At 49.7% G+C, this 25,742-nt stretch overlaps 1 protein-coding gene across 1 annotated transcript in view; it reads left to right on the top strand.

Annotated features, from left to right (window-relative positions):
- The window catches only part of dmtn (dematin actin binding protein), a 134,729-nt gene that overhangs the window by 33,209 nt on the left and 75,778 nt on the right, over positions 1–25,742 (top strand). The window contains 6 exon segments of the mRNA XM_085970816.1: positions 2,956–3,082; positions 6,964–7,011; positions 9,053–9,202; positions 13,136–13,254; positions 17,059–17,164; positions 22,813–22,877. Coding sequence (XP_085826942.1) covers positions 2,956–3,082; positions 6,964–7,011; positions 9,053–9,202; positions 13,136–13,254; positions 17,059–17,164; positions 22,813–22,877 — 615 coding nt within the window.

The raw sequence follows: 25,742 nt of genomic DNA, 5'->3' as shown, positions 1-25,742 counted from the left end.
AAAGTCACAAATGATATCCTTTGTGACTGTGACAAAGGTAAACTATCCCTCCTTGTCCTTCTTGACATGTCTGCAGCCTTTGACATAGTTGTCCACTCCATCCTTCTCCAACGCCTCTCCACCGTCGTCCAGCTGGGTGGGACTGCAGTCGCCTGGTTCCATTCTTATCTATCTAATCGTAGCCAGAGAATCACCTGCAACGGCTTCTCTTCCCGCTCCCACATCGTTACCTCTGGTGTCCCCCAAGGATCTATCCTTGGCCCCCTCCTATTTCTCATCTACATGCTGCCCCCTTGGTGACATCATCCGAAAACACAGCGTCAGTATCCACATGTACGCTGATGACACCCAGCTCTACCTCACTACCTCTTCTCTCAACCCCTCCACGGTCTCTAAATTGTCAGACTGCTTGTCCAACATACAGTTCTGAATGAGCAAAAATTTTCTCCAATTAAATATTGGGAAAACTAAAGCCATTGTTTTCGGTCCCTGCCACAAACTCCGTTTCCTAGTCACTGACTCCATCCCTCTCCCTAACATCTGCCTGAGGCTGAACCACACTGTTTGCAATCTTGGTGTCATATTTGACCCTGAAATAAGCTTCCGACCACATATCCGCAGCATAACTAAGACCGCCTACTTCCACCTCCGTAACATCGCCCGTCTCCGCCCTTGCTTCAGCTCATCCGCTGCTGAAACCCTCATTCATGCCTTTGTTACCTCTAAACTTGACTATTCCAACACACTCCTGGCCGGCCTCCCACATTCCTCCCTATGTAAACTTGAGGTCATCAAAAACTCTGCTTACCGTGTACTAACTCGCACCAAGTCCCGTTCGCCCATCTCCCCTGTGCCCGCTGACCTACATTGGCTCCCGGTTAAGCAATGCCTTGATTTCAAAATTCTCATCCTTGTTTTCAAATCCCTCCATGGCCTCGGCCCTCCCTATCTCTGTAACCTCATTCAGCCCCACAACCCCCCGAGATATCTGCGCTCCTCTAATTCTGCCCTCTTGAGGATCCCTGATTATAATCGCTCAACCTTTGGCGGCCGTGCCTTCTGTTGCCTGGGCCCTAAGCTCTGGAATTCCCTGCCTAAACCTCTCCGCCTCGCTACCTCTCTTTCCTCCTTTAAGATGCTCCTTAAAACCTACCTCTTTGACCAAGCTTTTGGTCACCTGCCCTAATTTATCCAAATGTGGATCGGTGTCAAATTTTTTTGTCTTAAAATACTCCTGTGCAGCACCTTGGGACATTTTACTACGTTAAAGGCGCTATATAAATACAAGTTGTTGTTGTTATGTTTCTTGTGTCTAATACTGTGAAGACAGATACAAAGTATTTGTTTAGCGTCTCTGCCATTTCCTTATTCCCCATTATAATTTCTCCTGTCTCAGCCTATAAGGGACCCACATTTACCTTCACTACTCTCTTCCTTTTTACATACTTACAATCTGTTTTATATTTCTTGTTAGTTTACTCTCAAGTTCTATTTTCTCCCTCTTTATCAATTTTTTTGCTCATCCTTTGCTGGTTTCTATAACTCTCCCAATCCTCAGGCTTACTACTCTTATTAGCAACATTATAAGCCTCTTCTTTAAATCTAATACTACCCTTAAACTCTTTAGTTAGCCACGGATGGGTCACTTTTCCCATGGAGTTTTTATTTCTGAATTGAATGCATATTCGTTGAGAATTATGAAATATTTCTTTAAATTTCGCCATTGCTTATGTCATACCTTTTAATTTAATTTCCCAACCTACCTCAGCCAACTCACCCCTCATGCCTATGTAATTGGCTTTATTTAAGTTTAATACTCTGGTTTCATACTTAAGTATGTCACTCTCAAAATCATATTATGATTACTCTTCCCCAGAGGTTGCCTTACTATGAGATCACTAATTAACCCTGTCTCATTACACAAGACACAATCTTAAATAGCCTCTTTCCTGGTTGGTTTCACGATGTATTGTTCTAGGAAACTCTCGAATGCATTCCATGAACTCGTCCTCCAAACTACTTTTGCCAATTTGATTTGACTAGCCTATAGGCAGATTAAAGTCCCCCACGATTATTGCATTACCTTTGTTACAAGCTCCTATTATTTCTTGATTAGTACGCTGTCCAACAGTATAGCTACTGTTACGGGACCTATAAACTATTCCCAACAGTGTTTTCTGCCCCTTGTTATTTCTTATCTCCACCCACTACTTCCTGAACTTCCAAGCCAAGCTCCTTTCTCACTACTGTCCTTATGTCATCCTTTATTATCAGGGCTACCCCCACCCCGACCACATCCCCCCCCCCCCCGCCCCCCAACCTCCTTTTCCATTTTGTGCTGGCCCACAAGCAGTGCTGGAAAGACACTTGCCTGCTGGATCCAGCAGTCTTTGTCTCCCTTTAGCTGCCGGGTTTCCCGAGGCCCGGAAAACCAGGTCGGCCAGGGTTAACCGGAAGTGGGCAGGTTTGTGGCCGGTTGGGTTCAGGTTTGAGATATTTAACATTTTAACATCCCACTCAACCCAAACCCACCCGTTTTTGGGGATTGAAATTCCCCCCATTGTCTCTGATAGAGCTAGCTCACCTGGTATAGAATTATAACATCTGCCCTACAGCTGCTGATCTGCCCTTTGACTGGTCTCTGTATCCAATATTGGGCTTCTGACCATGGACCTCGATGTGATGATTGGACTCCTGTTTGGAGAATCCTCAGTCTGGTGCTGGGGGGGGGCTGCCATTTTGTACCCGGGAATATTCTTGGATCTGTTTCCGCTCGGTCATCATTGATTGATCAACAGCGCAATGGATTCGTGCGTCCGGTGAAGATACGGTGATGGAAATTCCCGGCTGTCCTTCCGGCACCGTTTCTCCCTGAAGAGGTTGGCAGGAAGTAACCAGAAAGCAGCGTAAGGTGAAGGTTGTGTCCTCTAACCCTCGAGCTCTTTCTCCTTTCAGTTTATGATGTATAAAGAGAGTCGGGAATGGACAGATGAGAAATCTCCAACATCCTCGTTGGGATCAGCCTGCAGCCGCCATAGTTACCCGTCTACTGGGAGCCTCCCACACCACTTCCACAGACCTGGTAGGGACACAGGATCTTCCCTGAATATTTCTTGAATACTCACACTAACCACACAGTGTCAGCATTAGCTCTGCATCAAGCAGCTGGTTTGTCTCTCAGATCCTAGCTCTTAACAGACCAAAAAGTATTTTATTTGCAAAACGATAAATTACAACCAACTGAATATCATAAACAGCAAGAGTCTTACTTTAAACTACATCTATACTACATCTCTCTGTCTGTCTGTCTGTCTCTCTCTCTGTTTTTCTCTGTGTCTCTCTCTTTTGTCTCTGTCTGTCTGTCTCTGTGTCTCACTCTCGGTCTCTCTCTCTTTGTCTCCCTCTCTCTCTGGCTCTCTCTCTCTCTCTTTCTGTCCCTCTCTCTGTCTCTCTCTCTGTGTGTGTGTCTCTCTCTTTGTCTCTCTCTCTCTTTGTCTCTCTGTCTCTTTGTCTCTCTGTCTCTTTGTCTCTCTGTCTCTGTGTTTCTCTCTGTCTCTCTCTCTCGCTGTCTCTCTCTCTCTCTGTCTCTCTCACTCTGTCTCTCACTGTCTGTCTCTCTTTCACTAGCTCTTTAGGTCTCTCTTTCTGTCTGTGTCTGTCTGTGTCGGTCTCTGTCCCCCTCTGTGTCCCTCTCTCTCTCTGTCCCTCTCTGCGTCCCTCTCTCTATCTCTCTCTCTCTGTCCCTCTCCCTCTCTCTGTCCCTCTCTCTGTCCCTGTCTGTCTCCCTGTCTGTCTCCCTGTCTGTCTCCCTCTCTGTCTCTCTCTCTCCATTCAATTCAATTTTCAATTCAATTCAAATGCTTTATTGGCATGAAAGTTTACAGGGAACCATATTGCCAAAGCTTACATAACAAAAAGTACAGTTTTCCAACATTCTGTAGGTGTCAAACAATTTTGACCTTCGTTGGGTACATACAATATTAATTTAAACAATATTAATTTAAACAGTCATTGAACATCGTTGGGTACATTCAGTATTCTCTCTGTCTCTGTCTCTGTCTCTGTCTCTCTCTCAATCTGTCTCTCTCTGTCTCTCTTTCTCTATCTGTCTGTCTCTCTTTCACGCGCTCTCTTTCTGTCTGTCTCTCCGTGTCTGTCTCTCCGTGTCTGTCTCCCTCACTCACTCTGTCTGTCTCTGTCTCTACTCTCTCTCTCACATGCTCTCTCTCTCTCACACTATCTTTCTCTCTGTCTCTACTCTCTCTCTCTCTCTCTCTCACGCGCTCTCTCTCACACACACACACACACACACACTCTCTCTCTCTCTCTCTCACTCTATCTCTCTATCTGTCTCTCTCTCTCTCTCATGCTCTCTCTCTCTGTCTCTCTCTCAATCTGTCTCTCTCTGTCTCTCTTTCTCTATCTGTCTCTCTTTCACGCGCTCTCTTTCTGTCTGTCTCTCCGTGTCTGTCTCTCCGTGTCTGTCTCCCTCACTCACTCTGTCTGTCTGTCTCTACTCTCTCTCTCACATGCTCTCTCTCTCTCACACTATCTTTCTCTCTGTCTCTACTCTCTCTCTCTCTCTCTCTCTCTCTCTCACATGCTCTCTCTCACACACTCTCTCTCTCTCTCTCTCTCACTCTATCTCTCTATCTGTCTCTCTCTCTCTCTCACTCTCTCTATGATGCATCGTTTTGTTCAGGTGAACCCTTAAGGTTTCTAAAATGATCTCTGATCCGCAACAGACAAGCCCTCTTACTTACAACGTTAAAGAGTAGATTGAACAAACCCCGGACCTCGGCTTGGCGTTTGGTGCAGCAGGCGGCACATTCCGAGCTCAGGGAGTGAGTGAGCAGAATAAGACATCAAACCTCAAATCCTTCATATTTCTTGCTAAGCCCCTTGAATAACACAAAGCAACATACAAGATCATAATAAAGAAAGAACATAGAAACATAGAAGATAGGAGCAGGAGTAGGCCCTTCGAGCCTGCTCCGCCATTCAATGAGATCATGGCTGATCATCCAAACTCAGTACCCGGTCCCTGCCTTCTCCCCATATCCCTTGATCCCTTTAGCCTTAAGAAATATATCCAACTCCTTCTTGAATATATTTAATGAATTGGCCTCAACTGCCTTCTGTGGTAGAGGATTCCACAGGTTCACCACTCTGGGTGAAGAAATTCCTCCTCATCTCAGTCCTAAATGGCTTACCCCTTATCCTTAGACTGTGACCCCTGGTTCTGGACTCCCCCGCCATCAGGAACATCCTTCCTGCATTTAGTCTGTCTAGTCCTGTTAGAATTTTATAAGTTTAATGAGATCCCCTCTCATTCTTCTAAACTCCAGCGAGTATAAGCCTAATTGACCCAATCTCTCCTCATACATCATTCCTGCCATCCCAGGTATCAGTCTGGTGAACCTTCGCTGCACTCCCTCCGTGGCAAGAACATCCTTCCTCAGATAAGGCGACCAAAACTGCACACAATACTCAAGGTGTGATCTCACCAAGGCCCTGTACAACTGCAGCAAGACACCCTTGCTCCTGTACTCGAATCCTCTCGCTACGAAGGCCAACATACCATTTGCCTTCTTAACCGCCTGCTGCACCTGCATGCTTACCTTCAGCAACTGGTGCACAAGAACACCCAGGTCTCAAGAAAGACTTGCATTTCTATAGCGCCTTTCACAATCTCAGGACCTCCCAAAGTGCTTTACAGCCAATGAAGTACCTTTTTGAAGTGTAGTCACTGTTGTAATTATAGGAAACGCGGTGGGCAATTTTCGCACAGCTAGCTCCCACAAACAGCAATGTGATAATGACTCGATAATCTGTTTGTGATGTTGGTTAAGAGAACAATATTGGCCAGGGGAGAACTCCCCTGCTCTTCTTTGAATAGTGCTGTGGAATCTTTTACGTTCACCTGAGAGGACAGACGAGGCCTCAGTTTAATGTCTCATCTGAAAGACGGCACCTATGAAAAAGCTGCACTCCCTCAGTACAGCACTGGAGTGGCAGGCTGGATTATGTGCTCAAGTCTCTGAAGGTAAGCATGCAGGTGCAGCAGGCGGTTAAGAAGGCAAATGGTATGTTGGCCTTCGTAGCGAGAGGATTCGAGTACAGGAGCAAGGGTGTCTTGCTGCAGTTGTACAGGGCCTTGGTGAGATCACACCTTGAGTATTGTGTGCAGTTTTGGTCGCCTTATCTGAGGAAGGATGTTCTTGCCATGGAGGGAGTGCAGCGAAGGTTCACCAGACTGATACCTGGGATGGCAGGAATGATGTATGAGGAGAGATTGGGTCGATTAGGCTTATATTCGCTAGAGATTAGAAGAATGAGAGGGGATCTCATTAAATTTATAAAATTCTAACAGGACTAGACAGACTAGATGCAGGAAGGATGTTCCCGATGGGGTGTCCAGAACCAGGGATCACAGTCTAAGGATAAGGGGTAAGTCAGAGATGAGGAGGAATTTCTTCACCCAGAGAGTGGTGAACCTGTGGAATTCTCTACCACAGAAGGCAGTTGAGGCCAACTTATTAAATATATTCAAGAAGGAGTTGGATATATTTCTTAAGGCTAAAGGGATCAAGGGATATGGGGAGAAGGCAGGGACAGGGTACTGAGTTTGGATGATCAGCCATGATCTCACTGAATGGCGGAGCAGGCTCGAGGGGCCATAAACTCCAGGACTGTCCGTTGTGTTGCTCACCCGGAATCAGGCAGCACGCTAGAGGTTTGTGCGAGATGTTGTTCCTGTACAGACACTGCACTTTGTATTTGTATTAAAATAGCGCAGAAAGAAATTTAGCGCAAGAATACTGAAGTATTTCCCTGGGGATTGTCCCCATAGACCGCTGTAACTTCAGCAGATGATGGATGGAAACCCGGGATAAACAATGTGGACGGGGCTTTAACAGCAAATTTGATCATATCAACATTATTCTTTTGTTTTATTCCCAGATATCGGCACCAATATGTACAGGAAGCGTCCCATCTACAAGCAGAACGGTAACGTCTGTTTTGTTTCTTCCTATTTCAGAGTAATTTCTTGTTTGCTCTTTGTGTTATTGCTCTGCACCATTTCCCCATCTAGAGAGCAGCTCCCTCTCCCTGGGCTGTACCGATGAAGCAAGACAGCCATCTCCAGTTACACCTGATGCAACTTATCACGAATCTTATCATTCATGAAAAAATGACTCAGGAAATAACACTGGGCGGCCAGCTGGTGGCGCCGTCCAAGGAGTATAAATACTCGGACGTGGGCCCAGTTTGCCCAGGACGTTTTTGTAACCAGGAACTAGTGATGTAACTAGAATCTCATGGTTGTGAAACAGTTGATTAAAGCCTTGTTTTATATTCAAACCAAGTGCTTAGTGAGTTTTCTTACGTCACAACTCGCCCTTCCCGGCATCCTTCGTGAAGGAGTCGCTCAACATCAAGCGTCTGCAAGGTGGCAGTCCTGTCCCACCAGCCACAGTGTGCTTGGCCTCACTGCTCTCTGACCTTTCAACCATTGAGAGCCCCAGGCCTCCGACCTGCACCTTCTGCCCTTCCGTCGCCGGTCCACTGTGACCGCCCTCTCCCTGGAGCTCCATCGGGACAGAACCTTGAAACATCTCTCCCCACATTCTGGAACTCCCTCCCTGAAGCTCTGAAGCTCACTGCTGCTCTCCCCAGCTTCACAATCCTCCTGATCTCTTGGACAGCACTTGTGGTCACCTCCCCTAGCCCCCCCTCTATTCCATTCCTGCTCGGGTCTCACTCTCAACAGCAAAGCCCCTAGGGATGATTTGCTGCGAGAGGCTCTATATAAATGCCAGTTGTGGTTTGTTACTCTCCTTTGTATTACAAAAACAGGCAATAGCTGTCAGTATAACTGAGAAATCAGAATATAACCTGATTTGGGGAGTGCGACTTCGATTATTTGTCAGAGTGAGAAAGAAAACACATGCTTGAGTGCTCCCACCGCTCAGCCAATCTCCCAACCAGGTCAATAATCTGCCTTCAATTCCAGGAACTTCAACTTTAGCTCACAGTCTCATATGAGGGACTTAATCAAATGCCTTCTGGAAGTCCATATAAATAACATCTATAGACATTCCCCTGTCCGCTACTTTAGTCACCTCCTCAAAAAATTCAATCAGGTTTGTCAGGCATGACCCACCTTTCACAAATCCACGCTGGCTCTCTCTGATCAACTGAAAATTTTCAAGGTGTTCAGTTGCTCTATCCTTAATTATAGACTAGTAATTTCCTGACAATAGATGTTAGGCGAACTGGTCTATAGTTCCCTGGTTTCCCTCTCTCGCCATTCTTAAATAGCGGAGTGACATGCGCAATTTTCCAATCTAAAGAAACGTTCCTGAATCGAGAGAACTTTGGAAGATTATAGTTAGGTCATCTGCAATGTGCTCACCTACTTCCTTTAAAACCCTGGGATAGAAACCGTCTGGTCCTGGGGATTTGTCACTCTTTAGTGCCATTATTTTCTTCATTACTGTTATTTTGCTTACATTAATTTCGGTGAGCTCTGCCTCTGATTCAATATTAGTTTCCTTGGGATATCCGGCCTGCGATCCTCTTCCTCTACTGTAAATCCTGACGCAAAGTAATTATTCAACATGTCCGCCATTTCCTTATTTTTATTTACAATATCACCGATATCAGTTTTTAAGGGGCCCACATCCCTCTTAACCACCCTCTTTTTCCAAATATAATTGTAAAAGTTTTTTGTGTTGATTTTGATATCCCTTGCAAGTTTCTTTTGATCATCACTTTTGTAGCTCTTACTATCTGTTTGTCACCCTATAATCCTGTGGCTGTGTATACACCAGTAACACACACACACACACCTCACCTCCTTCATCCCACCATCTTTTGCTTCCTTTCTCCCATCTTCATTCCTACATTCTCGCTTCTCCTGAACTTATCTTCATTGATCCTTCCCCTTCCCGCAGTGTTAGCTCCTCGCTGCAGATAGCTTGTTCTGGCAGCTCAGGGGAGGTCAGAAGCCCCCAGTCCATGACTTATTTTTGTACTTTTGTTGCAGAACCATCAACTGTGCTTCCACAGAGTAAATATATCGAGGATCTCATCATTGAGTCATCGAAGTTTCCAGCAGCTCAGCCTCCAGACCCCAATGTTCCTGCGAAGATAGAGACGGAGTATTGGCCTTGTCCTCCCTCGCTTGCTGTCATGGGTAAGGCAGAACCTGCGGGACACACACCCAGTTACACACAATCCTTTTTGCACTCTTGTCCCGGATTTGGCCTCCCCGCTCTTGGTGGAGAGAGGCTGAACATCACTGCGCACCGCTCCTCCTGTTAGGAAGGCCGGAGTTTCCATGGATACGGTCAGAGGCCAGTGGAACATGTTACATTTGTCCATGCTCCCTCTCCCCTCGCTCCAACTCCAAGCTGACGATCCTCACCCACAGCGGCACGTGAATGGATGGTGCCAGGGTCTGAACCCAGAGCTTTCCCAAAGTGGGGATCCTCTTCCATGTGGGCTGTTAATTCAGTTTAATTTGAAAGAGGGAGTCTTGCCACCGTTGCCCTTTTTTTAAAATCAGTAATTAAGTGGAATTAGTAACAATTTGAACAAAATTGTTTGCCTGTTTCTGGTTGCTGTTTAAATATTTTTTGAAGGGTGAATGTTGATGACATCAACAGATAATTTGGCAGCAACGGTTAACGTGTCAGCACTGGGACTCTCGGATAAAGAGTCTTCCTGCGAATGTGATGTCAGGTGTTTGCCATCCACACTCTCGCTGACTTATCGCCTGGTCTGCTTCCCTCCACTCCTGCCCTGAGATACATTTCCACAGCCAACACAACCCTTCAATGCTTCACCAAATGGCCATTCTTCATATATCAGTTCAGGCAGGAAATGTTGGCAAGCGATGAACTTCGAGAGCATCACAGCCAAGCGCAATCGTGTCCTCGCCCAAAATTCCCCACACGTGCACCTTTCCAGCCAACAACAACTTGCATTTATATAGCACCTTTAACGTAGTAAAACGTCCCAAGGTGCTTCACAGGAGCATTCTCAAACAAAAAAAATTGACACCGAGCCACATAAGGAGAAATTATGGTCAAAGCGGTAGGTTTTAAGGAGCGTCTTAAAAGAGGAAAGAGAGTTCGCGATGCGGAGAGGTTTAGGCAGGAATGACGTATGAGGAGAGATTGTGTCGATTGGGCTTATACTCACTGGAGTTTAGAAGATTGAGAGGGGATCTCATCGAAACCTATAAAATTCTGTCAGGCCTGGACAGACTAGATGCAGGAAGGATGTTCCCGATGGCCGGGGAGTCCAGAACCAGGGGTCACAGTCTAAGGATAAGGGGTAAGCCATTTAGGACTGAGATGAGGAGGAATTTCTTCACCCAGAGAGTGGTGAACCTGTGGAATTCTCTGCCACAGAGGGCGGTGGAGGCCAGTTCATTAAATATATTCAAGAAAGAGTTGGATATATTTCTTGAGGCTAAAGGGATCAAGGGATATGGGGAGAAGGTAGGGACAGGGTACTGAATTTGGATGATCAGCCATGATCTCATTGAATGGCGGAGCAGGCTCGAGGGGCCGAATGGCCTACTCCTGCTCCTATCTTCTATGTTTCTATGTTTCCAGAGCTTAGGGCCTAGGCAACAGAAGGCACGACCGCCAATGGTTGAGCGATTATAATCAGGGATCCTCAAGAGGGCAGAATTAGAGGAGCGCAGATATCTCGGGGTGGGGGGGGGGGGGTGGTGTAGGGCTGGAGGAGATTACAGAGATAGGGAGGGCTGAGGCCATGGAGGGATTTTAAAACAAGGATGAGAATTTTAAAGTCAAGATGTTGCTTAACTGGGAGTCAATGTAGGTCAGCGAGCACAGGGGTGATGGGTGAACAGGACTTGGTGCGAGTTAGGACACGGGCAGCCAAGTTTTGGATGACCTCAAGTTTACGTAGGGTGAAATGTGGGAGGCCAGCCAGGAGTGCGTTGGAATAGTCAAATCTAGAGGTAACAAAGGCATGGATGAGGGTTTCAGCAGCGGATGAGCTGAGGCAGGGGCGGCGATTGAGCCAAGGTAGCTCGATAAATCAGGAATGGGAATTCCCACCTCTCTAGCCCAAGGAGGGTGTTGGGTAATTGCAGCATCTCCACTCGGACCAGTCAGCTCAGGGAGTTGGAAACTTCCAGAACTCCCACAGACACATGCGCACCCACATCCTTCATTCATTACATTCATTGTGAATATGATTCTGTAGCGGGCGAGTGGGATTTGGGCCTGTTTTAAAACATGGCGGAAGCCCCGTGGATCCAGGTTCTGCCCTAAATGACAGGCCCATGTGCGATCCTACCCGACCCCAGCCAACCTCCCTCCACCCGCCCCCCACCAACCTCCCTTCGCCCAATCCCCAGCCCGACCTCCCGCCGCCCAATCCCCCACCCGACCTCCCTCCACCCATCCCCCACTCGACCTCCCTCCGCCCATCCCCCACCCGACCTCCCTCCACCCATCCCCCACTCGACCTCCCTCCGCCCACACCCCACCCAACCCCCCTCCACCAATCCCCCACCCGACCTCCCTCCGCCCACACCCCACCCAACCCCCCTCCACCAATCCCCCACCCGACCTCCCTTCGCCCAATCCCCAACCTGACCTCCCGCCGCCCAATCCCCAACCTGACCTCCCGCCGCCCAATCCCCCAACCTGACCTCCCGCCGCCAATCCCCCACCCGACCTCCCTCCACCCACCCCCCAGCCCAACCTCCCTCCACCCAATCCCCCGCCCAACCTCCCTCCACCCATCCCCCACCCGACCTCCCTCCGCCCAATCCCCCGCCCAACCTCCCTCCACCCAATCCCCCGCCCAACCTCCCTCCACCAATCCCCCACCCGACCTCCCTCCGCCCAATCCCCCACCCGACCTCCCTCCACCCAATCCCCCACCCGACCTCCCTCCACCCATCCCCCACCCGACCTCCCTCCACCCACCCCCCAGCCCAACCTCCCTCCACCCGCCCCCCACCAACCTCCCTTCGCCCAATCCCCAGCCCAACCTCCCGCCGCCCAATCCCCAACCTGACCTCCCGCCGCCAATCCCCCACCCGACCTCCCTCCACCCATCCCCCACTCGACCTCCCTCCGCCCACACCCCACCCAACCCCCCTCCACCAATCCCCCACCCGACCTCCCTTCGCCCAATCCCCAGCCCGACCTCCCGCCGCCCAATCCCCAACCTGACCTCCCGCCGCCAATCCCCAACCTGACCTCCCGCCGCCAATCCCCCACCCAACCACCCTCCGCCCAATCCCCCACCCAACCTCCCTCCGCCCAATCCCCCACCCAACCTCCCTCCGCCCAATCCCCCACCCAACCTCCCTCTGCCCATCCCCCACCCGACCTCCCTCCACCCAATCCCCCACCCGACCTCCCTTCACCCAATCCCCCACCCGACCTCCCTCCACCCACCCCCCAGCCCAACCTCCCTCCACCCAATCCCCAGCCCAACCTCCCTCCACCCATCCCCCACCCGACCTCCCTCCACCCACCCCCCAGCCCAACCTCCCTCCACCCAATCCCCAGCCCAACCTCTCTCCACCCAATCCCCCACCCGACCTCCCTCCACCCAATCCCCCACCCGACCTCCCTCCACCCAATCCCCCACCCGACCTCCCTCCACCCACCCCCCAGCCCAACCTCCCTCCACCCAATCCCCAGCCCAACCTCTCTCCACCCAATCCCCCACCCGACCTCCCTCCACCCAATCCCCCACCCGACCTCCCTCCACCCAATCCCCCACCCGACCTCCCTCCACCCACCCCCCCAGCCCAACCTCCCTCCACCCACCCCCCAGCCCAAACTCCCTCTGCCCAGCCCCGCCTGACCAACCTCCGCCCATCCCCCGCCCAATCCCCACCTGATTGGAATTCCAGGGCCCCAGTGTTCACTGGGACATGGCCATTGTATATTTCCCCAGTGTCCAGCTCTGAAGCCAGGGTAATTATCGGGAGTGCTGTCGGAGTTTCCACACCCTATGTAAATGCGTGGCCCAAGTGCGGACTCCACCGTTAGATACCGCTGTGCTGAACTCTCCAGCCCCAGCTATCCTTTGGTTAACGGCGGTTTGACGTCATTCCTCACAGAGAAAGAATGGAGGAGGAGAGCCGCTTCCAAAGAAGAAGAAGAGGACGATGAAGAGGAAGATGACGAAACTGACGAAATGAGACAACTGCGTGAGATTCAGAGAAGGGAACTGAACAAGGTGAGGGGCTGCTTGGCTCGGTATTGTGTTACAGCCCACGTCTAGACGTGTAGTGGTGGAGTTTGTGACTGTACCAGAAAGTAATTCATTGTAGGTGATGACCTTGGGGACACCTGAGGAATGTGGTCAGCTGCAGGTTCTAAACAAGGTAACCAACCCATTACTCGGAAGAGCATACTGGGAAATGCAAAGGTGCTGGGGTTTCTGTCAGTGCCTCTTTCTCCTGGTCGGGGTGGCAGTGCAGCCGGTGGTGAGGGGGCAAGGAGGAGGTGACAGCAACAGCTCCAGCTCCTGTGGGTACAATCCCAGGAACTCCGGCTTACACCCATTCCTGAATCGGGAGCCGCCTGGTGAAACTCAGGCCTTGAGGATTGATGATTGCAGCTCGGCGAACCTCGGGTTCCCAGTTCTCCGTAGGGATGAGCAGCAATAAATCCGAGCCCCAGGCTGTTACACAAGTCGGGGAAACTCTCCCACAGCATGTGGTTCAAGCAGAGGGAGGGGCTGACAGTTTGGGACCGTGGTACTGGGGGCACGATGACATTTGTCAATGTGACCGTCACTGATGTAATAAAACTCACTCCGCACTTGGTTTGAGCATCAAGCAAGGCTTTAATCAACTTGTTTCAGAACATGGAGGTCTAGTTGTACTTCACTAGCTCCTTGTCTTTACAAAATGTCCCTGACAAGCTGGGCCCATGCCCGAGTGTATATATACTCCTTGGACGGCGCCACCAGCTGGCCGTCCAGTGTTATTTCATAGGTAGTTTCTTGATGATGAGATTTATGACAGTCACCATTAAGAAAGTCTTTCTCCATTGTGAATGCCAGTCAGAGTTTATGTACACGGGGGAGTCCTGTAAAGCTTAGAATATGAACTGGGGTAAGGGGACGCTAATAAATTGGGAGATCTGACGTGTGCACTTTGGGGATAACTCTGAAGGCCTCAGATTTCCACCGATTCCGCTGAGAGGGGGGGAGTCTTGCAGAGATCAAACTCTTCCAATTCTATAGTCAAACCTGAGGAGGGCTCCAGATCTCCTCTTCACTGAGGAAAGAGAGAAAAATCACTTCTCAAAAAATAGTTTTTTGCCCCAAATAGTTTGGCATCGTGCTGTTGAAGTGTGTGAATGTCCTTTGAGGGATTCAGTACCTAGCACAAAGGAAGTTGGCTGTGGTTGTTGGAGGTCATTCATCTCAATCACATAACATCGCTGCAGGAGTTCCTCAGGGCAGTGTCCTAGGCCCAACCATCTTCAGCTGTTTCATCAATGACTTTCCCCCCATCATAAGGTCAGAAGTGGGGATGTTTGCTGATGATTGCACACTGTTCAGCACCATTTGAGACTCGTCAGATACTGACGCAGTCCGTGTCCATATGCAGCAAGACCTGGACAGCATTCAGACTTGGGCTGACAAGTGGCAAGTAACATTCGCACCACACAAGTGCCAGACAATGACCATCTCCAACAAGCAAGACTCTAACCATCTCCCCTTGACATTCAATGGCATTACCATCGCTGAATCCCCCACTATCAACATCCTGGGGGTCACCATTGATCAGAAACTGAACTGGACCAGCCATATAAATACTGTGGCAACAAGAGCAGGCCAGAGGCTGGGAATTCTGCAGCGAGTGTCTCACCTCCTGACTCCCCAAAGCCTTTCCATCATCTACAAGGCGCAAGTCAGGAGTGTGATGGAATACTCTCCACTTGCCTGGATGAGTGCAGCTCCAACAACACTCAAGAAGCTCGACACGATTCAGGATAAAGCAGCCCGCTTGATTGGCACTCCATCCACCACCTTCAACATTCACTCCCTCCACCACCGGCGCACTGTGGCTGCAGTGTGTACCATCTACAAGGTGCACTGCAGCAACTCGCCAAAGCTCCTTCAACAGCACCTTCCAAACCCGCGACCCCTACCACTTAGAAGGACAAGGGCAGCAGACGCATGGGAACATCACCACCTACAAGTTCCCCTCCAAGCCACACACCATCCTGACTTGGACCTGTATCGCCGTTCCTTCACTGTCGCTGGGCCAAAATCCTGGAACTCCCTTCCTAACAGCATTGTGGGTGTACCTACACCATATGGACTGCAGCGGTTCAAGGCGGCGGCTCACCTCCATCTTCTCAAGGGCAATTAGGGATGGGCACTAAATGCAGGTATAGCCAGCCAGTGATGCCCACATCCCATCAATGAATTTAAAAAAAGTACAGCCTGGACACAGCACTCCCTTCTGAGACGTCTAATACATTTAAGACTGAGATGAGGAGGAATTTCTTCACTCAGAGTGTTGTGAATCTTTGGAATTCTTTACCCCAGAGGGCTGTGGATGCTCAGTCGTTGAGTATATCCAAGGCTGAGATCGATAGATTTTTGGACTCTAGGGGAATCAAAGGATATGGGGATCGGGCGGGAAAGTGGAGTTGAGGTGGATGATCAGCCATGATCTTATTGAATGATGGAGCAGGCTCGAGGGGCCGTATGGCCTACTCCTGCTCCTATTTCTTATGTCCTTATAATCCATGCTCCTTCAATCCTCGCTTCTTGTGTTATTATCTGGGGGTGTTGTAGGGTTGGTACCATCTCCGGAGAATAGTTTACGATCTGAAGTGTCTGAAAAGCTGAGCTTTAACTGACGTGCAGTTCTTCACAGAGCTGGCAAGGAGACACGTCACCACTTGTGAAAATTACAGGTGAAAGTCAGCACGGTGGCATAGTGGTTAGCACTGTTGCCTCACAGCGCCAGGGACCCGGGTTCGAATCCGGCCTCGGGTGACTGTCTGTGTGGAGTTTGCACATTCTCCCCGTGTTTGCGTGGGTTTCCTCCGGGTGCTCCGGTTTCCTCCCACAGTCCAAAGATGTGCGGGTTAGGTTGATTGGCTGATTAAATACGTGGGGTTACGGGGATCAGGTGGGATATGTGTCGGTGCAGGCTCGATGGGCCGAAATGGCCTCTATCTGCACTGTGGGGTTTCTGTGATTTCTGTGATTTCTGTGAAAGTCTACACGGGTTGTTGGAGATGATCAGCATCCAGTTTGGGGATCATGAAAGCAGCACTTCTGAATACAGCAGGTTACAAAAAAGCATGACGAGCATTCCTTAAACTCAATTCATTTAAATTGAATTGATCGTGCCTATTTATCACATATTTCCAAACACGTCTGCAAATATCGAATTGCATATGAGAGTTTGTGTGTATAGACACACAGAGGCACAGACATACACACAGACAGACAGACAGACAGACAGACACACACACACACACACACACACACGGGCACACAGACAGACTCACACAGACACGCGCAGGCACACAGACGCACACACAGACATACATACACACACACACACACACACACGCACACATACACACAGACAGGCACACAGACACAGGCACAGGCACACACACACACACACAGACGCACACACATACATACACACAGACATAGACGCACACATACACAGACACACACACATACAGACATACACACATATATACATACACACAGGCACACAGACAGGCACACATAGGCACACAGACACATTCACACACACATTCACACAGACATACATACGCACAGGCATACACATATGCACACACATACACACAGACATGCACATGCAGACATACATACACACACACAGGCACAGACACACACACACACACACACACACACACACACACACACACACACACACACACACACACATACATACACACACACATACGCACACACAGTTGTATTTAAAATATTTTCACTGGAGTCGCTGTTTTGTTTGTTGTGTTCCAGATCCAGTCTGGCCTGGGAAAGATGATTTTGAAGGAAGAGTTGGAGAAATCGAAACCACGAGGGAGGAAATCCCGTTCACTTCCAGACAGAACCACCAGGAGTTTCTGTAAGAGTCAGTAACAGAAAACTAAGCAGCATTCTGGTTTGGGAGTTTGTGGTTTCCTGCCGTATCTAATAGTTTGAAGGCCTTTCAGAGCTTGGAGAGAATAAAACACTGAGCTCGGTCCGAGCACCCACCCCTGTGCAGCCAAAGTAACTGCAGATGTGTCCAGGAAAACTGTCCCACTGTTTGGGATTCTGCTGCTCGCAGAGGCCTGGGACAGTTCATTAATGGAAACGTTTCCCTTGGATTCAGTGCACACCTGGGAGAGGGAATAGACAGGAAAAGCAGGACAGTGGAGGTCAGTCAGTGTCTGGGGGGCGGGGGGATGAAAGGTTAAGGCATCAGGTACAACACCGTCAGCACAATCGAATGATTGTATTTCAGTTGGGAAATGGTTTATTGAAGAATGTACTTTATGCTACTGGCTAGCATAAAGCTTAGCTTCCAGTAAACCCTGGCTTGGGAACAACAGCACAAGGCAGCTGCTGATTCAAATTTTGCCAAGTCTGTGCTTGCCACAGAATATTGGACTAAAAATTGAGTCGCCTACTTTTAGCGCCCTGGAAAAATTAGCGCCCCCGCGCCGGAACTTGAGTGGTTGCGCCCCAAGAGGGAAGCGGGGTGCTACTGGAAGCGCCCCACCACCCTCTTGGGGCGCTGCGAGTGAATATCGCGGCGCTACGTGGCGCTGCGGCACGTCGTGTCGCAGTATTGCAGGCCTTCCTCCCCTTCTTAAAGGGGAGGGGCCTTGCACAGCGGGACCTGTGGCCCAGCTGGGCTCCCGGGGATCGGGAGTGCTGGCAAAAGAGCCCGGCACTCAAGAGAAGTGCCGGGCTCTTGGAGCGCAGCCGGCACTCCGCGAGGGGGTTCAGGAGGCCGGTGACGGCAGCGCAGGCAGGTGCTGGCAGGTGGCCAGCAACAAAAATGGCTGCCCGGCACCTCGCCTTTAAATTGCGCCTCCCCGGCCACAGGTAGGCCCCCCTGACCCTGTCGGACATAGCGTCCGGCGGTATGTCAGGGGGCGCTCCCGAAGATCGTGGCCAGGGTGCGAGCGGGGCGCTGCGCACGGCAATCATGTCATCGCTGGTGGTGCAGCGCTGCGGAGCGCTACGGGTTAGCGCCGCTGCTAACCTCCCGCTGAATTTCGTGGGAGGCGTGGGCGGTGCCGTGCCCGAGCGCTAGTTTTTTTGTGCCCCTTTAGCACCCTCTTCGGGCACTAACGGGAGGCGCAAAGCAGCCCAATTTTTCCCCCATTAACTTTGCGAGCTTCCTGCAGATTAACCTGCAAAGAAATATTGGCCCAGAAATTCATCTTGGGCGGGTGAGTGGCCTATCCGATACCGCCCATTGTATGCCACCGTTCGAGACAAATTTCTAGGCCATGGGCCCAGAAATTCGGGTCGGAGGCTTCCCGCGGGTGCAAGCCCCCGACCTGCACTTACCTAGCGCACCGGCCATTGTGCTGTGGGCCCGCGTGGGATTCCGAACCTGGGCCTCCTCCAGCTGCCGGCGCGCAGTGCTTGCGTATCCCAGGGGCGCAGTTAGTTCGAAGCGTCCCCTGGGATCACGTGGGCCATGGAGAGCCAATGGTAGCAGGGAATCTGTATTCATAAGTTTGACGGGAAGGGCTGTCAAATCTATGAATACTATAAGCCCCAAAACATCACTAAATCTTCAAATAAATAAAAAAAGACATCACATTTTTAAAATAAACTATAAATTACATGAAATAACTATTTTAAACAATAATTTAAATTTTTAAAAAAATTAATTACATTTTCTAATGGGGCTAAAAATAAACTTACCTTTCTTTAAAGTATTTAAAAATAATAAACCTGTGGAAAAAATGTTTTAATTTTAATTCATTCACCTTGTAAAAAGCAGGCCTTGCGACTGCCATGTCTAACTTCTGGAGACTTACCCTCCCGGGAAAACCTGGGAAAAAAATGTAAGTTCGATGCGCACACGCTACCTCTCCTGCGCACGCGTTCGAACTCTGAACCCCTTCTTTCAGGGGAACGGAAGTGCCGGTTTCCCGCGCATGCGCAGTGCATGCAGGAAACCGGCACTTCCATTGGGCCTACGGGTGAGTACCCCATGCGTACTCACGCATTGGGAACCGAATTTCTGGGCCATTATGTTCGTCCCTGTCATGATGCGATTCTACAGCAGGGGGCGCAGTCTTCAGCAGGGAAGAGGGAAAGGCAGATTGAACTCCTCCACACACAGGTTGGTGGATGTCTGGAACAGACTGTCCAGGGAGTGTTAGCAAAGGCCGGAGAGAGTGTGGCAGTACCCGGAGCGAACCTGCTGGAGGGCCGAGAGATACACGCAGGCCTCCATTTCATTCGGGTCATTTCTGTTGCGTTCAAGCCCCGCTTCTCACCTGTACTGTGGGGTACGAGCTCTGCCTGTATTCAGTGTCAGTGAGATAGACAAACTCTCCCTCAGTAATAACAGCAGAAAACGCTGGAAAAACTCAGCAGGCCAGACATCATCCGTGGAGAGAGAAATAGAGTCAACGTTTCGGGTCGAAACCCTTCGTCAGGACTGAGAGAAAAGGCAGGAAATGAAACAGATTAAAAGGCAGTTTGGGGGCTGGGAAATGGGGGAGGGGATGAAAGAAGAGACATTAAGAGATATTCAAGACGAGACGAGATGGTAATAGGACAGGTAAAGAGACAAACAATGGCTCGAGATGAAGTGTGAAATGCGCTGGCAGAGTGAGAGACAGCTGCCATGTGGGAGAGAGAAAAGGAAAAGTCACAAAACAAAAGTGCGGATAAAAAATATAAAAATATAATAGGGGCCGAGGTTATGATCCGAAGTTGTTGAACTCGATATTGAGTCCGGAAGGCTGTAAAGTGCCTAATCGGAAGGTGAGGTGCTGTTCCTCGAGTTTACGGTGAGCTTCCGTGGAACAATGCAAGAGGCTGCGGACGGTGAGGTCTGAGTGGGAGTGGAGCGGTGAATTAAAATGACAGGTGACCGGCGACCCTTACAGACTGAACGGAGGTGTTCCGCAGAGTGGTCACCCAACCTGCGTTTGGTCTCCCCAGTGTAGAGGAGTCTTCAGCTGCTTGCCACAGTTGTTGAACAAATATCTGAGGCGGGCTGGTTGCCCCAGAGTGAGGGCCGAGGGCAGATCCTTTGATGGACGGGCCCAGTGCAGCCACTGTAGAAAAGTGATGTGATTTATTACCCCACACATCAAACTGTTCAAACTTTTACCGTAAGCCAAAATGCAGCCTCTTTCAAAAAGAGCGAGGTACATACTTGAGTCAAAATCTTTCAATCTGGGCTGCTTAGATCAGATTGGCATGGCTGGCGAGTATAACTTTGTATCTTGCCAGATATGATGTGGCCCAGCTCTGACCGTAAGCTGGGTCGTCCTGTCCTCCTGCTCTCCCTTTCTACAATGCATCATTCTTTCGTCTCCATTCGACGCAGAACGTCAGCCACGTTCCGACAGCGAACAGATCGAGCTGGCAGCGACGGCACGGACTGAGTCAAAAGATTTGCGGTCCCGATGTCCGCCGCCCTCCCGCCTTTGAAACTGACCGCAACTTCAGGATGCAGCGCGCGAGCAGCCGAATGCAAAAAAACTCCCCCCGAAGTTGCGGTCTGTCATTCGCTGCTGTGACAGTGGCTGCACTCTGCCCCCCCTCCCCACCCCCCGCCACACAAACACACACAGCCACCAATCATTGAAATCTGTCAAATCAGGGAAACTGATGAAAACTTGGGCTCTTCCAGCAGTAATCACGCTGTTAAATTCCCCACTGAAAGCTAGATCCAAAGGGATTAGGTCTAACTGGGAATTTGTCAGCGTATTGACTGCTAAACAAAGGTTATGGCCCTGAAATACTTATTTTAATTTCCTTGTGTGTCAAATTTATCCATTTCAATAAAAATTAAAATTTTTAAGAACCTTTAAAACATTTTTTTTTGGACGTTTGTTCATCTTTCTTTCAGGTTTGCCTTTCCCCCATGTGGGAGCCCCAGTCTTTGTTTTGCTCTCTCTAACATTTTTAGAACGTTAGAACATTAGAATTTTAAGAGCTTACCCACTTCCTGGTGAGAATTCTGTGTCTTGATTGGCCGCTTTGACCGCTTGTTGACGTCACAGCAGCTCGCGCTAGGGGATTCCCACTATACTGCATTGATTTGAATTACGTGTCGGAAACCCCGAAATTCTTGGCACAGAGACCGGGAGATCTTTGTGGGAAGCTTAGTTCGGGGCCAGCGGAGGACACCTTTGTTCCGCCGCTGACCGCAAATTCCGGTCCAATGTGTGGGACTCGTGAATCACAACGGGCTGGATTTTACCTGCCGAGACGAGTTGGGGGCGGGACTGCTGCCTTTCGGGTTCTAGTCCCGCCCCCAGTGTCGTCCGACGCACAGACGCTATTTTCCCCTGATTGGCCTTGTTAAGCCCCGCCCTGCGGGCTTGCCGGTCAATTAAGGGAAAGCTGGTGTCAGTTGATGATGCTACGTCTGCCGGTTTTCTTAAAGGGACATGTACCATTTATTTTTGACAGATGATCTGTCAGTGTTTGACAGCATTGAGGTGCTGTCAAACACTGACAATCACTGTACAAAGGTGAGCCCTTGTACCCAGGCTCTCCAATGACTCTCTCCTTAGGATAAAACAGATGGCAGCTGCAGGTGAGGTTACAGAAGAGATTTGTCACTCTCCCAATGAGGTGAGGCCACACAAACACTTCAAAGCTTGTCACCTACAGAAAAATCTAAACACATTAAAAATGACTTTCCCAACATCTCCTTACCTCTGATACTCACCAGTGTCCCATTGGATCCTTCACACCACTTCTGCAGCTGTCATCTATACACAAACATTACAACAGACCCACATCACGCCTCACTTACCCTGGCGGGGTTCCCCGACGTCGGGAAGCCCGCAGAAGTCTCAAAATGGGAAAAAGCCTCTTAACTGCCTGCTGACTACCTTTTAACAGGCAGCTAAGTGGCTATAATCCTCTTCCTGCCGCTAGGAGTTGGGTCCCTGCGCAAATCGGGGACCCGACTCCCGGGAAGATTGTTTGGAAGCGGGTTCGGGACCCGCTCCCATTCTTTTTGATTTTGCCAGCAGTCCCGCCTCCAAACCCGCCTCCTCAGGGCTGGTAAAATCCAGCCCAACATGTGGGACCTGCCGCTTGTTTGTATCAAATTTCACAATCCTCACGCAGAGTGAAAACTGCTGCTTCGGCCCCTGTTCTCATCTTTAGAATATTTGCAACTACTGCAAATTAATCAATGTTGATGCTTGAATCCATCTGAGCGTTGTCCTATAAATCGTTTCATTGTGAGTCACGGTGAGAAGGAGTCCAAAAACACCCAATACTAACTGTGATATAATTCTCCAACATTAGTCTGTCAGCCTCTTAATTTCATTACTGAAGGGTGTTTCAGTAACTTAGAATTTACATGAGGGTTTAACAAGGATAGAAAGCCAAATAATTAAACCTATTTATGTTGCAGTTATATAATATATAATAGTTATATAATATTATAAATGATATATTTCAGAGCCTGTGACGATGTCTTCCTGAATTTGTTATTTTCACTGAAAGTGTTATGAATTTTAAAACATTTAACTGAGATCATTGCAATGCTCTTGTTTCCCACAGCTCCACAGGAGCCGACCTGTAAATCCCCCTCGCTCCCCACCCACGGGAGAAATGGCCTCTACAGGGTAAGCAAGAACACCCCAGTTATTTGCTCTCTTGTAATGAAAAATATTTAATTGTGCGCGGATGTCGAGCGATAACACAAACCGGGAACAGAGTGGAGTTGGCAGTTACCACGTGTGGCTGAACATCAGCTGTTCAAGACAGTATCGCATCAAGGAGTTGAGATGACATTGGAACTGTATCGATGTTGGCTAAACCCAAGACACATCAGAGCGTCGAAGCACACTCCTACATCCTGTAGATTTGGCCAACTTCAAGAGACAGACTCGTGCCAGTGGAGAGAAGTGGAAGTAAAGTATTTTCATGTGTGAGCAGGATGCTGAGGCATTATGAGGGCGATTTTTGCCGAATGCTTTAGGCGCTAAAGAGGTGACCAAGCTGATGTCTGAAACTGCAACGCCGGTTTAGCCCGCGTTTAGTGCAAGACGCCATCTTGGTAAAGGAGTTGAAGCCAGCGCTAGGAACGGCCGCCCGGAGGCTCGTTAAACAGCTGATTGCCACTCAAAATGCCTGCTAACGCTCATTAAAGAGGCTGCAAGGCATTTTGGTGGCTAGCGCTTCAACTAACGGCCTCTTCTAACAGCGACCATCTGTTTGAGAGTAAACACGGCACCACTTAAAGGGATACTCACCACTTAAAGGGATACTCACCACTTAAAGGGATACTCACCATTTCAAGGATATTTCTGTTGGCGCTGTGAAGAATACCTCTAAAACACATGGGAGACTTTCTGGGACACGGTGTCAGGAATTCACCAACACTCGAGCAACATTTATTCGGCAAATTCTCTGAGAACTTCACCTAAAAAGAGCGAGTGCTGTGCTACCCCACCTTATAGGAGTCACCAGGAGAAAGGGAGGGTTTGGCCATGAGCATCTCGCTAGGGGTCCCCCTTGGTCTGGACGAGGAATGAGAGAAGGACACGAGGCCAGGCAGAGCAGCCCCAGCTGCTGCAGGAGAGAGGGACAGGAGGGCGAGGTGGACACCCTGCCCCCCTGCGGGCACTGGACATCCCTCCTCCTCTGGCCCTCCTCCACCAGGATCTCCGAGAAGCTGTGCGCCCTCCCCCTCGGTCCCTGAGCCATCCTGAAACCTGCCGCTGTGCGCCAGCCGGAGCACTCCACACCTTCAGTGGAAGTGGGTGAGCGGAGCCCACATATACCGCTCCACGAAAGTTGTGTCTAATCAGCGCTTTCTTGAGTGCCAAACCTGCAGGTTTCTGGTTAGGGTCTTCAGGCACGTTCAAATCAGGATAGTCATCAATTAGTTCAAAAATTGCGTGCTAAATCTGGACTTTCAAACAAGCGTTTCTTATTAGCACTGCGACCATTTAGTGCCTGTTTTCACCCTTTAGCCAAAATAACCCCTGCTAGATTTATCAAGTTGTAAAGTGATCAGACATTCCACTGCTTTCATGTATTTGACTGAGTTCCTGACAAATCTTAAAATGTTAAACGAGGAGAGCCTCGCACGCTGAGTCACGTGAGATGTGCTTTCCCATGTGAGTACGTGTTGAGGGCAGTGAGTTAGTGGCCAGTGTTGGGGCTCCAGGCCTTGAGCTGTCTGTTGCAGGACTGCTGCACATCTGGAAGGGAGACGGTAGAAAAGTGTGCCAGTGTGGACGGTGCCAGTGATGTTGGTGCCAGTGATGTTGGTGCCAATGATGTTGGTGCCAGTGATGCCAGTGACGCTGGAGCCGTTGCCAGTGATACGAGTGCCAGTGATGACAGTGCCAGTGAAGTTAGTGGCAGTGCCAGTGATTCCAGTGCCAGTGGTTCCAGTGCCCATGATGACAGTGCCAGTGACGCTGGAGCCGTTGCCAGTGATACGAGTGCCAGTGATGACAGTGCCAGTGAAGTTAGTGGTAGTGCCAGTGATGAAAGTGCCAGTGATGAAAGTGCCAGTGATGAAAGTGCCAGTGATGACAGTGCCAGTGGTTCCAGTGCCAGTAATGCTGGTGCCAGTGCTGCCAGTGCAAGTGATGCCGGTGCCAGTGAAGTTAGTGGCAGTGCCAGTGATGCCGGTGCCAGTGATGTCGGTGCCAGTGAAGTTAGTGGCAGTGCCAGTGCCAGTGATGCCGGTGCCAGTGATGTCGGTGCCAGTGCCACCATTACCAGCTTTGTGAAGTCAGATTCGTGCCATATCTTTAGCTTGGACCAATCAGAAATCCCAGGAGACTCTCCGGTGCCACCTACAGACACATAAACCATTTCAGCAGTAAGATGTAGACAGCAGGGGAAGTGAAAGTCAGAGGGTTAGGGAAACTGCAGGCTCTATGGCATGATGGGAGAAAGCAGTTTCTACTGTCGGGTCACCATGTTTCAATCCTCACTGCAAAATCACCAATAATTGCAGGGCTCAGAGTGGAGCAGGTTTCAGACCCCCTGGAGCTTAAAGTTCCAACACACTGAGCGGGACAATCATAGATTATTTTGGGAGAGAGGGTTTGGAGTCTATCGACCATTTAAAGCATTTGTTTATTCTTAGAAATAGGAGGACAGGCCCCCCTATTACTCACCTACACGCTGCCCTTCGGTGACATCATCCAAAAACACAGTGTCAGGTTCCACATGTACGCTGACGACACCCAGCTCTGCCTCACCACCACCTCTCTCGACCCCTCCACTGTCTCTAAATTGTCAGACTGCTTGTCCATCCAGTACTGGATGAGCCCGAATTTCCTCCAATTAAATATTGGGAAGACCGAAGCCATTGTTTTCGGTCCCTGCCACAAACTCCGTTCCCGAGCCACTGACTCCATCCCTCTCCCTAACATCCGTCTGAGGCTGAACCACACTGTTCGCAACCTTGGTGTCATATTTGACCCTGAAATGAGCTTCCGACCATATATCTGCAGCATAACAAA

This window comes from Somniosus microcephalus, chromosome 30 (assembly GCF_052327205.1).
Source record: "Somniosus microcephalus isolate GS21.2 chromosome 30, FLI_Smic_1.0, whole genome shotgun sequence".
Taxonomy (NCBI): Eukaryota; Metazoa; Chordata; class Chondrichthyes; order Squaliformes; family Somniosidae; genus Somniosus; species Somniosus microcephalus.
Note: the sequence above shows the minus strand (reverse complement) of the source record. Positions and strands in the feature narration are given on the sequence as shown.